This window comes from Meriones unguiculatus, chromosome 3 (genome assembly GCF_030254825.1).
Source record: "Meriones unguiculatus strain TT.TT164.6M chromosome 3, Bangor_MerUng_6.1, whole genome shotgun sequence".
Classification (NCBI taxonomy): domain Eukaryota; kingdom Metazoa; phylum Chordata; class Mammalia; order Rodentia; family Muridae; genus Meriones; species Meriones unguiculatus.
The window spans coordinates 28,746,669-28,763,043 of record NC_083351.1 but is presented as its reverse complement, the minus strand read 5'-3'; the positions used below and the strand labels follow the sequence as shown (position 1 = coordinate 28,763,043).

At 51.7% G+C, this 16,375-nt stretch overlaps 2 protein-coding genes across 8 annotated transcripts in view; both read right to left on the bottom strand.

The window, feature by feature from the left end:
* The window catches only part of Kcnq4 (potassium voltage-gated channel subfamily Q member 4), a 50,092-nt gene extending 47,930 nt beyond the window's left edge, over positions 1-2,162 (bottom strand). For both annotated transcript variants that reach the window (XM_060379673.1, XM_060379674.1), the window contains exon 1: positions 1,623-2,162. In XM_060379673.1, the coding sequence (XP_060235656.1) occupies positions 1,623-1,936 (314 nt within the window). In that variant the 5' untranslated portion in view covers positions 1,937-2,162. The remainder of the gene's footprint in view (positions 1-1,622) is intronic.
* A 10,226-nt stretch (positions 2,163-12,388) lies between these two features.
* The window catches only part of Nfyc (nuclear transcription factor Y subunit gamma), a 68,380-nt gene continuing 64,393 nt past the window's right edge, over positions 12,389-16,375 (bottom strand). For all 6 annotated transcript variants that reach the window (XM_021639465.2, XM_060379672.1, XM_060379671.1 and 3 more), the window contains 2 exons: positions 14,215-14,274; positions 12,389-13,216 (listed from right to left, as the gene is read on the bottom strand). In XM_021639465.2, the coding sequence (XP_021495140.1) occupies positions 13,097-13,216; positions 14,215-14,274 (180 nt within the window). In that variant the 3' untranslated portion in view covers positions 12,389-13,096. The remainder of the gene's footprint in view (positions 13,217-14,214; positions 14,275-16,375) is intronic.

Here is a 16,375-nt window from a genome sequence, read left to right as displayed (position 1 = left end):
AACCCCTAGCCCATCCAGCACTGACTATGCCACTCCACTGGTGGCTGTATCCGACCAACGTTCATCCAAGTTTTTTGGGGGTACACTGAGATGTGGGCTGCTCCTGATCATTCACCTGGACCCAAAGCCTGACTTTACATCCTGCAGACTCTTAACTCTGCAGAAAGTCACAGCTGCCACCTCTAGATACTTAATGGCCGATAGAAAGTTCCCTTCCTCTGTTCTTCCTTGTACCACTTTCCCCTCCCCCTGAGATTCTGTGCTCCCCCCATTTTTGTGGGGCAGAGGCAGGTGAGCATACATAGGTGGGACAAGCAGAAAGGCAGGCTAAAACACAGGTGAGAAAAGCCAGGTAGAAGGGTAGACAGGCAGGTGGACAGGTAGATAGACAGACAGACCCACAGGCATCAAAATAAATAACTGGATAGGCCCACAAAGCATGGAAACTGACCAACAGAAAGGCTGTGGGAAAGAGAGTGCAGAGAAAAGACAAGCTAACTCACACACAAGGAGAACCTGAAGTCTAACAGAGGGACAGACAGACAGATAGACTGTCAGGTGACCATCAGGTGGACAAAGAGACCCTAATACTGGCTGTGGTAAAAGGGCACGAGAACAAGCACGTTGTCTCTCCAGGGCACTTCTAAGCAGCTCAGCACCAGGCCCAGCCCATTAACCGATATGGCCTGGGCCTCTCATGTTCCTGGCTAGGCCAGGCCTTCCCCCAAGACTGCCTTCTGAGCTGCCAAAATTCACTCTCCGCATCCAAGAGGGGTCAGTGTTTTGAAAGTTGTAGGAGCCTGCTGAAGGGAGGAGGGGCCCCGCAGCGGCATTGTTTCCAAACATACCCCTCTCTTCTTTCTTTTTCCCCATGCCCAGCGCCAGGCCTAGTACAGCTGGCCAGCAAGGCAGGAGAGCTGGGCCCAGCCTGCAGGGCAAGGCAGGACAAGACAGGGCAGGGCTGGCAGGGCAGCCTGCTGCCTCCGCTGCTTCGAAGTTGAGGGTGCAGGGCCAGGCTAATGAAGACACAGATAAAGTTGGAAACAGCACACAGGCCTGTCAGGACCATGGGGACCCTAGACACCCAGACAACCAGAGGCCATCCCTGAGCTGGGGACGGTCTGTTTCTGAAGAGAAATCTCCAAGGGGACCAGGTGGGAGCCTAGCTCTTCCGACAGGAGAAAGAAAGAAAGAAAGGAAAAAAAAAAAAAAAAAGTAAGGGCCAGGGTCTTCTGTGTCTGGGACACAGGCTGGGAGAGGTGAACAAAAGAAAAGGAGAGACTCGCTTTAGTGGCTGCCGACTTGGCAGAAGAGAGAAGGGCAAGAAGCTGAATGCTGGGACGGAGCAACGGGGTTCTGCGATCAGGATCAAAGTAAGGAGAGCAGGCAGAAGAGGTCAGACGCGAGGGCAAGCCGGGTCAAGGCTGGGAGATCAGGGCTTAGGTCAGGTTGAGAGACAGAGAAGGGGGCTCAGGTCCGAGAGGGAGGGCTGAGGGTCGGCCGCGGGGCAGTGGGGCAGGAGGCAGGAGGTGGAGCCAGCGCGGGGCGGCAGTCACCGGGGAGCCTGGCTCACGCGGGGTCAGCGCCAGGGCACGCGGAGGAGTGCGGGGTCCCCAACTCACATGAAGACGTGGTAGACGAAGGCCCACCCGCGGGGCCGCTCCAGCACGTTGTAGACCCAGTTCTGCAGGCGGCGGTAGCGCTTGTGCGCGGCGGAGGAGCGCTGGCCGCAGGCGGAGCCCGAGCCGGAGCCCGGCCCAGGGAGGGGCGCGCCCGGCGGCAGGGGGCTGCCCAGGAGGCCGAGGCGACGCGGAGAGCCGCCCCCGCCCGCCTCGCCCTGTTCGCTCTGCACCGCCGTGAGCGCCACCAGCTCGGCGCGGGGGGCGTCCCCGGGCGGGGGGCCCAGGCCGAGGCGGCGCGGGGGGGCCTCGGCCATGGGCGGCGCCGGGCTGGGGGGCCGGGGCGTTGCGGGGGGCGGGGGCGCGCTCGGGCCGCTCAGAGGCGCATGGCTCGGACCCCGGGCCGGCGAGGCGACCCCGGGCGCGCACGCAGGCGGCGGGGGCTAGGGGCCGGGCCGGGACCGCGCGGGGTCCGGGGGCGGTGGTTCGGAGCCTCGGGGCCGCGGGAGCCCGTGCTGACCGCCCGCTTCCCCGGCGACTGGGGCGGCTCTTTCCGACTCCAACTCTCTTATTACGCGCTCCATGCCGCTCGCCTTTCCACCTGCCGCCGGCGCGCCGCTCACATGTCACCCTCCCCCGCCCCGCCCCGCCCCTCCCCCGCCCGCCCAGCCCGCCCCGCGGCCGCCTTCCCAAATCGGGAGGGAGCGAGAGGAGAGAGCGCGGGGAGGGGGACCCGCGCCCAACGCGGCGGGGCAGGGCGCACTCGGGCCGCCCACTCGGTGTGTCCCGGACCGGAGCGCGGGGCGCGGGCAGTGCGCGGGGGCCCGGGGCCCTGCGTCTGCCAGTAGTGGCCCTGGTGGCCGACGCTGGGGAGGGAGGTTTGGGACGCCTTGTGAGTGGTTGTGGAAAGTGGGGCGTGGAGTGTGGAGTTGTGGCCGCGGTCGCTCGAGGGATGCTCACACAACGTGGAGTGGAGGTGTGTGTGCGTGTGTGTGTGTGTGTGTGTGTGTGTGTGTCCAGAGGCGTGCCTGCTTGTGCGCGCTGGCCGGCCAGCCGTGGGTCTGCGTGGGTGCGGTGTGGGTGGACGGATGGATGAGGGTGAAGATGGGTGTGCAGAGCCGGGCAGTGTGGCGCGATGGGTGGTGTAAGCGAGGAGGTGTGCCCGACCGGCCATGCCCTTGGTTTTCTGCGCAGAGTGTTTCAAGCGCGCTGAGTACTGAGCGAGGTTGGGACAGCCGCTGCCGCTCCTTCTGCTGCTACCTGAAGGGCCTGGTGTCCTACAGCTGCCGGGGTGTGTGGGGCGGTGTAGCTCACAGCTGGGCCCAGGGGCGTCTCTCCTTGAAGTTTCTTTTCTTGGTGGCCAGGGAGGACACCCTCGTTGACCACCCTGAGCCGAGGGAACGCTCTCGGAACTGCTTTCATCTCCCCACCCCGATCTCCGCCTCGATGGGATTCCCCCTTCTCCCACTCTCTAGCGAGGGAACCTTGTTTAGGGCAGGTAAATATGGAAGTAAGCGCTGAGCCAATATTAGGGAGACCGGACAGAGCCCTCCCAAAGGGAGCAGCACCCCACCCAGACTTTGTCTAGGACCTCCCCTTTCCAGCAGAAAGTTCTCCAGCTGTGGGCTGGCTGGCCCCTTCCCTTCGCCCTCCTGGCCGTGTGCTAGGTGGTGGTTCGGGTTTGCTAGCCTTCATTCCCTTGTCCTCCGCCTAAAGTGATGGCCAAACCAGCCGCTCTCTCCGCAGGCCCTGCCTGGGGGTGGAGCGCTTCCGCAGCAAACTCTTCCCCGCTCCTCCTCGGGGATGATCTCGGGGGACACGGCTAGCCGGAGGGGCGGGGGAGGGGGCGGGCTGCAAGCTCGATTCTCAGCTGTCAGCAAAGGCAGCATTGATCCGTTGAGCGCCAGAGTGGGAGGGCGGGAGGGAGGGCTGTGGGCCGGGAGGGCGTGTGCAGCCAGCTGTACCCCAACCTCTAGTGAGCCTTTCCCCTCCTTCCCAGCTGGGATGCCTTGTGAGGTCTGACCTGAATCTCTCACACTGCTGCTGGTGCTGGGGGCGCACAGGGCCTGGTGCTCCTGAGGGTCATGCCCTGACCTACTGACGCCTGGAGGTTTGTAGACCTCGGGGCCTCACTGTGGATGCAGTGCCAGGGCGGAGCCAGTAAGCTGAAGCCAGTATGCCCCCCTCCCCATATATGGCATGGCCTCTCCTGACTGTGACTGGCAATACTCCATCAGGGGCCCAGGGGTGGGACTCAAGTCAGGGGTTTAAACTGCACAGTGTAAAGTGACTGCTTAGGGCCTTTGGAGGCTTTGGGCTGAGCTGAAATGGAACTTGAATTCAAGTTGCCCTTATCAGCACAAGGAATATCTAAAATTGGGTCTGTTCTGGGAAATCTGATCCTCCAGTTCAGCACTACCTTTGAGCCCATGCTTCTCTTCCCATGTGGGGGACTGCCAAGCTTCCTGTCCCTCTGTGGGTGGAACTCTGCAAGGAGAGGGTCCCACCGTCTCGCCCAGCTCATGCTCTGTATGACCCCCTCAAAGGCGGGGTTGGGGGGAGGCAAGAGGCCATAGTTCCTGTAGGGATGGAAGTTAGACTTCAGAGGCACCTCCAGAAGTCCCAGAGGCCATCTCTGCGGTTGGAGGCTCATGGAGGGTGGAGTCCACTGCTAGGGAGAGTAGGGAGACACAGGGTTCTTCCTAAGGGGAGGGGTGGCAATAGGAGGGCCTGGCAAGGTTGGGCTCCTGTGGTATGTGTGCGTGTGTAGGAGTCAGAGGAGAGAGTCCAGAGAGGACAGGTGGCTTTCCTGTGCCCATCCGGATTCCCAGGACATGACAGAGAGCGGTCTTTCCCCGCTGCAGCCTTGAGTGACTAAGACACTTTTATGAGCAAACAGCTGTCTCTGGCTCCCAGGTCTGGCCTCCCCACTGGAAGAAGGTGGGATATACTGTGGCTCCCCACATCCCACCCTCTATCCCCTCGACCCCACCCTCAGCAACTTCCTCACCACTGCCCCAGCTCCTTGGCAACCCTGCCTAGTCTTCTCTGCTCTGTCAGCTCATACCCTGCCCCATGCTTCTCCCTGGCTCTGAGCTTCCAGGGCAGTATAAGAACAGGCCAACTCCCAGACCCTAGGTAATCCATCACTGTCTCCATCATCCATCAATGGAGCAGGTACTGATTGAGAGGAAGCCAGTGGGGTGAGCGTTCCTATTTGCTGAGCATGGGCTGTAGGCCAGGTCCTACCCTTTACAAAGAATAGAGCCTTGTGGGAAATGAGCTGAGAGGTAAGGAAACTCACCTAAGGCCATACAACCAGGCAGTGAGCTCAGACTGTCAGTGCCCTGTGCTTTCCCAGAACTTGTGTGCTGGGCCACAAGTGCAAGGGAGAAGCAATTCTAAGAGATGATTCTGGATCTCTAGTGCTGGCTCTTGCCAGGGGTAGGATGCCCAGATCTGAAAAGATTGAGGTCTAGAAGTAGGTGGCACCTCGGTTTTATAGGTTCAACCCTGGTATTGACTCCTGTTATGACCTCAGGTCATTTGACGGCTCGGATTCCTTGCTGGGGTGGGAGGGTTGGCTTCCCTCAGCAGTTTTCAGCCTCTGTCAGCACCAGGAGTCTCCCCCCCCCCCAAACAGAATCATAAGGTGGTGAAGAATGCTTGCCATGAGGGGCTCTAGGCTCCTCCCACACACACCTGCCTATTTCTTCTTGATCTCTGATTTAGCTTCCCGCACAGCTGGCTACATAAACCAGATGCTCTTGAATTTGTGGCAATTCACCTGCCGGTCTCTCAGTTCTGGGACTGTCATTGTGTGCCACCTCTCTTGACTTTCCTGAGTTTTCTCACAGGGGCTGGATGGCTGGAGGCCCAAGGAGGGAGGAGCTACCGCTGGCAAAGACAGAGGGAGCCTTCCTCGGGACAGGAATGGAGAACACCTGGGGAAGAATTGCTCCTATCACCTACCCCTCAACAAGACCCACGGCTCCTTCTCGTTCAGTATCTCCCAAACATGTTTGGAGCTAGAGTTACACCTGCCAGGCAGCCTCAGGCTGGGTGGAGACCTGCCCAATAGAGCATTAGGCTACAGCCTGTATGAGTAGGGCCTGGGGCAGGGAGGGTGTTCCAGGGCACAGGGAAGGAAGAAGAAATGTGGCTAGCAGACACAATAACGCATGACGCCACAGGTCAGCCGGGGCTGTACAAATAGGAGATATTTATCTTACTGTTCAGGGCTCCCAGGGCACCAGCATCCCATCATGGCCTGTGGGAAGCCGCTGAGGGATGTAGGGGCCTGCTCTCTTTTCCCTATACAGCCCAGTAGGGACGGAAGGGATCAGAACTGGAGAGGGCTAGGGAGCCACTTCCTCCAGACCTGAGTAAACCACTCACCCGCTCCTCCCTGAGACAAGCTTGTCTTCCCAGACAGTTCAGAGCCACAGAAGTGGGGAAGGAGGAGTGTCCCTGAGCTCAGCAAAAGTAAACCCCCATTGATCTTAAGGCCCAGAGGAGGACACCTGAAGAAGACAAAGAAAGAGAAAGAGGTGTGGAAATAAAGGTAAAATCCATTCCTAACTTGCAGGCTCCTCTGTCCTTGGGTCTCTTTCTCCTTCCCTAGCTTCCCAGAGGGCTGGGGGCCTGGTCCTGGGGGCCTCCTGGCAGGTCTCTCTGCTCTCAGCAAGAGTCCCTGGGAGTACAAAGGAAGGGCTGTATTGAGTACCAAGTGTCTTCTGAGGCTCGGGTCTGTCAGCCTAGCCACTCAGGAGGCTGATGCGAGTGCTGGAGTTCAAGGCAAGCTTGGGCAACTTAGTGAGACGTTGTCTCCGAACCAAACACAAAAACAGGACTGAGGCTGTATTTAGGGGTAGAGTGCTTGCCTAGCATGTACAAGGACCTGAGTTCAAATCTCAGTTAAAACAAACAAAGCAAGCAAGCAGGATAGCTAGCTAGCTCTTTTAGCAAAATAAATGTATGTTAGGAGGCAGATTTTGAGAGTAGAAGGGACTGGAGACCATGAGGGGAGGGGATTTAAAAAAGGAGTGGCTAATATCTGGTAGGGGAGGTGGGAGTTCCGGGGTCTTAGAAGAGGCAAGAGACTCCGTGACAGGCTGAGAGGCACCAAGAGCACTACTTCCAGGGCATGCTTGGTCTGTCTCAGGCTTCTGGAGTCTTCCTTGTTACTGACCTCAAACCTCATCAAATATAAAAAAAAAAACAAAAAACAAAAAACAAAAAACTTTTTCTTGAAATATCAGGTACAAGAGATAAATGCTGCTTTGTGTGTTTTGGTTTTTGTTGTTGTGTTGTGTTTTTAGATGTAGATATGTGGCTGGTCTGAAACTCACCATAAACTGGGCTAGCCTCCAACTTGCTGCAATTCTCCTGCCTCTGCCTCCTGAGTGCTGGGGTTACAGATATGAGGCACCACACCCAGCTCGGAGTATTTTTATTTGGGGGGTGGGGTTATTAAAAGACATTTTAAATACACATTTTTTTAAGCACAAAGTTAAGAGAAAGAAGATGGTTGGGAAGAAAGTCATACTCAACGAAACTAAAAGTGCAGGCTTCTCAAAAAGAGAGCTGTGGGACATTTCTTTTTAACAATAGTTATCCAGGCATTAAAGCAAGATTGAGACTCCTTAAGAGCAGAGGTGAGCAGGCATCCCTTCCTAGGAGCAAGAGTAGAAGCTGTACCTTAGGAGACTCCACATTCTAAGTGGTAAAGCTGGCCCACGTGAGTGGAATGAAGAGCTGCAGTAGACTTCTTGCCAACGCTGGATCCGGGACAGTGCTAAATCCATCGTTTCCTGTCAGCAATAGCTAGAAAGAGTCCCATGCAAGCGTGACACCTCAGCTGGCTCATATGCATTGGACACTGAGGAACTGATAGCCATGATATGCAAATACTTCAGGCCAAGACACCTAAGGTAGATGCTACTCCCACATGGCTTGGGCACATCCATTCAAGAAATCACTCCTTGGGATGATTGATACCATCAAGGGTGCAGTCAGGAAAATATGTTGAAAGTGTGTTATGAATAACACACTTCATAACAAATGGGTAGCACAGTCACTTGAACATTTTCCCCCACGGGAGAATTCATACCTAAAGCACTAGAGAAAATGGGACAGTCTAAAAGGAAGTTTTATACAGTTAAAGATCTTCAAGAAGATAAAGGAAGAATCAGAAGCTACAAAAGAAAACCAGAAAGACACCAAGCAGATACATGCAGCAGAAATGAACACAACTGTTTTGAATTTTTGAGGAACCAAAGTCATTGACAGTGAAAAATAACAAACTCAATAGGCAAATTAGTAAATAGAGCTGAAGAGAGAATAATTGGATTAGAAGCTAGAATTGGAGAAATCTTTCAGAATGAAGTGCAGAAAAAGGGAATTAAACCTGTGAAAGAAGATATCACAGAACAAATGGGAATCTCAAGTATGCGTATCATTACTCAGGAGATGCTGAAGAGTGACCAAGCTCTTTCCAGAACTGAGACATGAATTTCTAGTTTGAACATCTACAGACTGCCTAGTAAGACATTGCAAAAAATAAAAACAAAACAAAAAACAACATCTAGACACCTTTTAGGCAAAAGTGTAGAATATCAAGAATAAAGAGGAAATTCTAAAAGCCACCAGAGAGAAAAGATTGCTTATCTACAAAGGTCCAATAATTGAATTGACAGTAAACTTCTCATCAGCAACAACAGATGCCAAAAGACAGTGGAAGAACATCTTCAGAGTGCTGAGGGCAAAGAATCGTGAGCCTTTATTTCCATCTATTGCCAAACTGTCGTTTAAATCAAAGGGCAAAAATAAAGACATTTGGACATGTACATCATCTTAGAAAGCTTCTGTCCCACAGACCTCCACTGTGAAAAAGGCACAGGGGCCTAGGGGAGGGGCTGGGAGCTCACAGGTGCCTTGAGGCTCAGTGGAGGCCAGGTTTCAGAGGAGGAGCAAGAGGTTCTGATATGCAGGCCAGCTGGAGCTGTTTCGGATCTTGCCTCAGCACTGGCCAAATAGAGGAACGCAGGCCAGCCTGACCAGCTGGGGCACAGCTCAAACTTTCCCCTCTTGAATGCCAGCCTTGCTGCCTTCTTGTCCCCTTCTTTCTGGGCTATGGTTGTGGCACAATATTAAAGCTAGGGGTGATCTTGCTGGCCTGGCTCTGGGTCCTTAAAGAGGCCATGTCCAAGCTACTCGTGTGACTGGGCATTTGACCACCATAGGGTCTTTTCTAGATACCTCGGATGTAACCTTAGAAAGCCCTACAGGTAGCTGGTACTGTGGAAAGGGACAAAATCAAGAGAGGCCACACCACATGAGACTGACAGCCAGCTGGTGCCCTTGAGCAATTCCCTTTTTTTTCCCCTTTTCTTTTCATTTTATTCTTTCTTTCGAGAGGGAACTCCCTCTGTAGACGAGGCTAGCCTGGAATTCAGAGATCCACCTGCCTCTGCCTCCTGAGTGCTGGGATTAAAGACTTGCACCACCACTGCCTGGTTTGGGCAATTTCTTAACCTCGTTGTATCTCAGTTTCTTCTTTCTAAAACTGGGGAAACTGATCACTTATTGATGATATGATGTTGAAGTGAGAATCATTGTAGTACTACACATTACACTTTTTGAGTCAGGGTCTCCTGTAGCCCAGACTGGTCTCAAACTTGCTCTGTGGCCAAGAATAACCAGAACTTCTTGCCCCTCTCTTCACCTTCCAGGTGCTGGAACCACAGATACGTACTGTTTATTTATGCCCAATTTATGATGAGCTGGGCAATCAAACTCAAGGCTTTATAAGTTAGCCAAGCTCTCCACTCCCCAGCCTTGCTGTTTTCCTCAATGATGCCCCCTGCCTAGCAGACCATCGCTGCTCAATTAAAAAAAAAAAAAATGCCATGGTGAGTATCTGAGAGATGGTGCAAGTGTGTAGGTGTTACAGTCCACAAGAGCAGGGACCTCACCTGGCTTGTTTTCAGCTGGACTCAGAATGTCCCAAACAGTATCTGACATGCGCACAGGGTGCCAAAGAAATCCCTGCTGCAGAACTGTGTATCTAAGCTCTAATAATAATCTGTAGATGTTGATGTAGGAGCATCGAAAGCGTCCTCGCTGACTCTGCTCAAGGAATTAGAAGTTTCTCAGTGAGCCACTTCAATTGGGCATTGATGGATGTATAAGAGATCAATAAATGAAAAGGGCTTTCCAGGCACCGGGTCCAGCACATTCTGAAAATATGGCCACAAGTTCAGGAACCAGACCAACAGTCAGTACAAGAACACTGAGTGCAGTGGGCAGTGGGGGCCAGGAGGATGCAAAGAAACAGAGGTAAGAAGAACCATGAGCCTACTCACCTTCATACAATACTTCAAAGTTTTGAAGATAGTTTCCAGTCCTGTTATCACAGAGGCATTTCTCTTCAGGGGGTGTGTTGGGGTCTTGGCAAAAAAGGGACAGTCACACCCCCTTTAGTTCCTAAGACCATCTCAAATTGAGGCGAGGATGGAATAGGTGATAAGGAATTGGCTGAGGGCTGTGTGCTGCCCCCTTGTGGCCTTGGCCAACCTGGGCAGCAAGGCATCATTCAGGTTGTCTTCTCAACAATCCCAGGCTCTCCAGTCCCTACCCAACTACCTGAGAGAATCACCAACAACTTTACTACTCCATATACACCAAGGGCTGGACCAGAATGCCTGGAGAGCTGAGAAGAAGTGAGAGTGAGACATTATGTAAAGCTTTCTTCTCTCGCCATCCCACCTTCAAATAAAGCAGCTGGAAATAAACTGAGGTCAGGATACCAAGGTTTGGGTCTAACACAGAATGACCTTGGAGAAGTGAAGCCTCTCAAGCCACCAGAAATCAGCCTGTGCTCCTTGATGATATGATGTTGAAATGAGAGTCAGTGTCGTGCTATGCTTTCCTTCCTCTTTTGAGTCAGGGCCTCCTGTAGCCGACTGTTCTCAAACTTGCCATGTGGCCAAGAATAACCTTGAACTTCTTGCCCATGTTTTCACCTTCCAGGTGCTGGAATTACAGATTCGTACTATTTCTTTATGCCCAATTTACGATGAGCTGGGCAATCAAACCCAAGGCTTTATACCCTTCATGGCTTCTGAAGGGTCACCGTGAGGATCATAGTCAGACGGAGGATGCAAGTACTAGGAAATGCCCAGAGTGCTCTGGAAGGATGTAAGGGGATAGTGCTGAGGATTAGATAGGGGCTCTTCGGGGCTGCACTAAAGGGTTTATTTACATCTGAATAGGCCCTGCTGGCAGGGCCATTTAAAGGAAACGTGCTGTTCAAAGCTGCTTGCCAATCACACTGATCGATTGAACTACTTACAAAACAAGAATGTAGTCTGAGTTAAAGCAGGTGGTAACTGGACATTCAAGAATGGGTGGAAGAGAAGCAGGTGAGACAGAGGGCACCAGGAAAGATGCAGCAGCTCCTTCACCTGACCAGGCCCTTCTACCTGCTTACTGATGGGCATGCCACTTGGGAAGGTCTGAGTGTGGGACAGGTGCAGAGGCCAGAAGAGCTTCCTTTATACAGAGCTGGGTGAGGACAGCTGAATTTGGGGGGAGGGTGGTTAATTTCGGAGAATCACACGGAGCCTTTCCTGGGCCTACTTACTGGGTTAATGGTGAGATTATTTTATCTTCTGGTATGGGAACCGTTATGCAACATTTTAAAACTAGAAAAAGTTTTGTAAAACTTACTTTTCTTGCTTATAGTGCAAATGAATCCCTTATACTAGTTTTTTGCTTTGGCGGCCAGGAAGCTCAGCTACAAATCATTTCAAAATTATGTAGGTCTTGATAGGCAGCACGTATTCCTATTTTTATGATCCCAAATTCCTATTCAATTGTTTCTTCCTATAAAATCAAGTGAGGTATACTTATGCAAGTGATCAACAACATGGCCAGCAGTCTTCCCTAAGGAGTAACGGCAGTTTGGCCAGACCTGAATGTAACGCAAGCCCCAGAACCTGGAACACAGAACTGTGAACCAAGAGTCTTTCCTGATTTTCCTATACCAAGGCCTACCCTACCATGCAGGTTTCCAGTGACCCACCCGTGGCAAGGGGACCCTGAGCACACCAGGCCTCAGATGGAAGAGTCCAGTATGAGCCTCTTATCTGTGACCTTACCCTTGGGAGCCCCAAGCTCAGGGAGCTGCTTACCAGTTTATCCTGGCACTCCACTTACTATCATCTCTGTGACAGTAGTAGACCTAACTATGGTTGTAAAAAGATGAAGACATCAGAAAGATGGCTCACTGCTGGCCCTTTTCTGTTGCTCCTGCTTCGATGGACAGGAAGCAGAACTAGCTATAGAAGGCCTCATGTGATGGATGACAAAGGGCTCTGGCTGCCCTCTTTGGCAGATCCAGGCTTTTGGTAATGAGAAGTACAGCCGTCAGTGACAAGAGCCACTCTGTGCCAGGGAAGGCTGCAGAGATTTCCTGGGGTCCTTTGTCTGTTGGAGGAGCCGGTATTCTCCAGGAGAGATGTCCCCATGATGCCATGTAGTGGTCCATTTGGTGAGGCAAAGCTTTTCTGAACAGGAGGCATGTTCTGATGAAGTTCATTTATAAACCAGTCAAGGACCTCAGTTTGAACCCACCGTGTGACATTAAATTCCCTTGGCTTTGTACACCTTTCCTAACAGCCAACCTGGAAACAAATCAACTTTTCCAAGCCTTTCCCAAGTGAGAGGCCCCATGAATGTCCCAGACACAGAAAGAGACTCTCAAGTACCTAAAACAAGATTTATTGCATTTCATGCAGTTTGGAGTCCATGCAGCAATGGAGATGAGCACAATCCTTAATGTATTCAAAAAACTGAAATAGTGGGCAGAGCAGTGCACAGTGTCCTCGTTCTCCTGGGTCTTGGAGGAAAGGGTTGGGGAGGAAACCAGCTCTCTGTGGGGGATGAGCTCATGGCCCACAGGCAAGAACTGCTTCCACGGCTTCTGGATGCAGAGGGCTCTGGGGAAAGGACACAGAGGAACGCTGGTAGGAAAGTGGCTGGGCCTGTTCTGAGGGCAGAACTGGCAGAGTGGAACCCTATGCACCCCTAGAAAGAGGAAGCACAGGCTGCTCCTTAGCACTGGTGGTGAGTGCCGAAGCCAGAAAACACACAGGGAATTGTTTCCTCAGCCACACACTTCAAGAAAATGCCATAAATATGTTATTTAATAGTCTTGTTTCATAGCATTGGACACACAGCTCAATATACTGAAATATTGATTCCTTGAAGACAAAAATGAAAAAAAAATAAAAAATATTGCATCTTTCTGTTGTAGACTCTCAGTCCCCAGGCGTGGAAAGTAGTGCACCAGTATCTTAGCCTGCTGGAGGCATTAGTCCCAGGTCCTCTGGTGAGAGAGGGTGTGTCGCCATCGCCTGGGGATCTATGGCAAACATCGTGTTGGGTGTCCTTGGCCTTGCCAGCTCAGGCCCTCAGTCTCCGGTCACCTGGGGGGTCTGCCCATCGGAGGGCTGGTTGGCTGACTGAATGAACATGGGCTGGGCGAGGTCTTGGCCTGCAGGCATGGTGACTTGCTGGATCTGGTACAGCTGCTGCAAGGGGTAGAGATGAGAGTAAGGTCAGTCCTGGGATAGAGGTAGGCAGCTCTCATGGGCTTCCAACTGGATGGGGTCACAGATACCTTAGCTACTACCCAATGCAAGGTATCAAAGGGAAGGGGGACAGAGTGGCAGTCTTCATATGGGGAGGGAGACAACAGCAGCAGGCTGCCACGTGAGGTAATTTAGTGGATAGAAAGCTTCATTTCCTATGTCTTTCACTTCTCGGTGCTCTCCAGTTAGCTCAAACTTGCTGCATTCCTTTCTGCTTTGACAACTACAAGTACTTGACCATGGTACCTTGCAAACCAGGGCCCTCCCACCTCCTTTCCTCCAGGGGTTCTTCTGTGCAAGGCAGCCTGGTGTTAACCCTTTACTACAGCCAAGCCTGTCAGAATGAAGACAAGTTAGGGCAGGCCAGCCTCCTTGTTTCTTAGGGTCCCTGAAAGAAACCACCCACAGGAGCTCTGGCCCACGAGGTAAACACTGGGCTCGGCAGAGATCGGAGGGGCCAGAGGCCAACTCTTCTCTCACTGGGCAGCACAAAACATACATTTGGACATGTCACCTATCTCAACTTCAGTGGCCCCCAGGACCATGCTGTAAGGGAAAAGCAGGTGAGCAGAGAAGGCCCCTCTTTCTTAGATTAGCATCTAACACATCTAAGTATCCTAGCTCAGGAACAAACAGTCTTAGAGGAAAAAACAGAAAACCTATATTCTAGTGCTAGCTCTGTATGAATACCTGATGAAACTAGAAGAGGCACGTTCCATCTTCAGGGCTTAGCTCACTCACCTGAAGGATGGCAATTTAGGCTATATAACACCTAAGGTTTTTTGTTTGTTTTTGGCTCCCGTAGCCTGCAGATCTAAAGGACTACTACTTGTGTAACATGCTTTGTCCACTATTAGGGAGTAAGTATTAGGGAGTAAGACAATAGCCCTACCCACCCAGTCTGCTTCCCTGGACCCCAACTCAGGCTGGGTCCCTACCTGTCCATCTGTGAACTGGCTGAACTGCTGCTGTCCTTGCTGGACCTCTGTCTGTGTGATCTGTGGGACACAAGAGGAGAGAGCAGGCATGTTAGCTACAGGGTCTGTCAGGCCACCACATGAAGCTCCAATGACACAAGGCCTACCAGGTGCTCAGAAGGAGGCCTGCTGTCAAGCAGGTGCTTGACAGATGCCTGCACAGCAAGAGTCTCTCCCAGTCTCCTTGCACTAAGGGCTAGCAAAGATCTGGTCCTACCCAGGTAGATCAGAACCACCCTCTCCCCTCAAGGTCTGAAGCTCAACAAGAAAACACAACTCCTCAACTTTAAAGTCACAGTTGTGGCTTTGAATAGAGTTTCTTTTTCAGCCAGTGAAAGTAGATTAGAAAATTAGAAGGGCAAAGCAGTGAGTGGTCCCTTTCCTCCTTGGAAGGTGGGCTCCACACCAAACCGGTATCACCCAGATTATCTGACTGCAATAGGAAACACCCCAGTGAGCAGCAGCCTTGGCCCTCACAGTCCTTGTGGCAAGTCCTGAAGTACTTTTTTCCGACACTTAGTGTGCACCCTCTGGGCCAAGAGGGAGAGATGTGTAGAGCAAGAAAAACATTTACTCCACACACTTCACAGCTTACAGAGGGACTTTATATTGACAAGCAGAGCTGCAGCATAAAGTGACAACTGCTAGGAAAAGCTGGAAATACCAGGTCTGTGTGCATATAGGTCTGTGGAACATGCAAATTGCAACAGCCTCTGTACCAGCTTTTGGACTCATCAGAGCCAATCTATCAGGTAAAGCTTGTCTTCTCATGTGTCCTCACAATGGCCCAGAACAGCTCCCGCTAGCCTATCAGGGAGGCTATAAGAACCAAGAAAGGAGAGGGTATGAAGGGCTTCTTATTATTACTCCTCTTTAGGTCTATAAGATGCAGAAGGATGGTAGCTCTGATTAATCTATATACTTCCCTGGTGGAGAGTCACTCTTGCAGAAATGCCGGCAGGATAAACAAGCCTGAGTTCTCAACAGATTAAGGCCAATTGTGCCTTGTGGCCGGCAAAATTGCTATTCACAGCAGCTGAAAAGTTTTAATTTACCTTTAAATCATGTGTATTTTACCCAACATGCACCCAACAAACATTTATTGAGCACCTACTAGATGCCAAGTTGTAAAATTTATATCATGGAGACTTTAAGTGCCCATGATATAAAGTACCCACTTCTTTAATCTCTTTCTAGTGTCTACTGCCCAAAAATTGGACTCTGAGGAACCACAAACACCTCTCACTTCCTTCTGCTTCCACGTCACAAAAGGCCTCTTGGATCAAGAAAATCACAAGCATCTTACATGCTTTTAAAGAAAAAAGGGAGATGGAGTCATGAGCATAACAAGTCTTGATAAATCCATCAGTGTCACTGAGACCTAAAAAACTTATAGGAAATCCAGGTCCACAGGCAAGAAGGTAGCAGGGATAGAAAGGGTCCTTTAATGATTCCAGAGACGGTCCTGAGCTCAGACGCCTTGCTTTTGGCTCATTCCTTACATTTTCCCAAATGAGATCTTTGGAGACCTGCTGTAACTCAGCTCTGTCACCACTGTCAATAGATACATCACCAGAAATGCAACTGGGCCAGACAGGTCCAGCTCTTAAACGATTGCTGCTTTTTTTGGGTCTGAGGCAAAAGGATCCATTAACAAAGCATCCCCTTCACCACTGTCCCCCATTATCTGCAAATAATGACCATGGTCCTCAGGCCCAAGGCCTGGAGTGAGCAGTCCCCTTGACACTTATGACCCAGTCTTCAAGACTGTAAGGCAAGGGAGGATATGGGGGGTTTCTCTGGCTGATTCTATGGAGGTAGAGTTAAGTATGCCTTCCCAAGGGCACAAGAATACCAGACACACAACTGCCATTGGGACCAAGAATGGAACATAGCCTGGCAACTAAGTTTCCTCCAGCCTGATGAGTATACACTTATACTAGGCTTCCTCCTGGTACCCTTGAGACCTCTCTGTCTGTTTTCACTCCTCAAAACCAAAATGGTAAGAGATATACTGTGAATTCAATTGTCCTGTCAATCCCATTTGCCCATGGGTGCCACCCATATAAAGGTTTGGGGTAAATGGTTCTTGCTGAAGGAGGAGGTGATGAGAGTTCTGTGC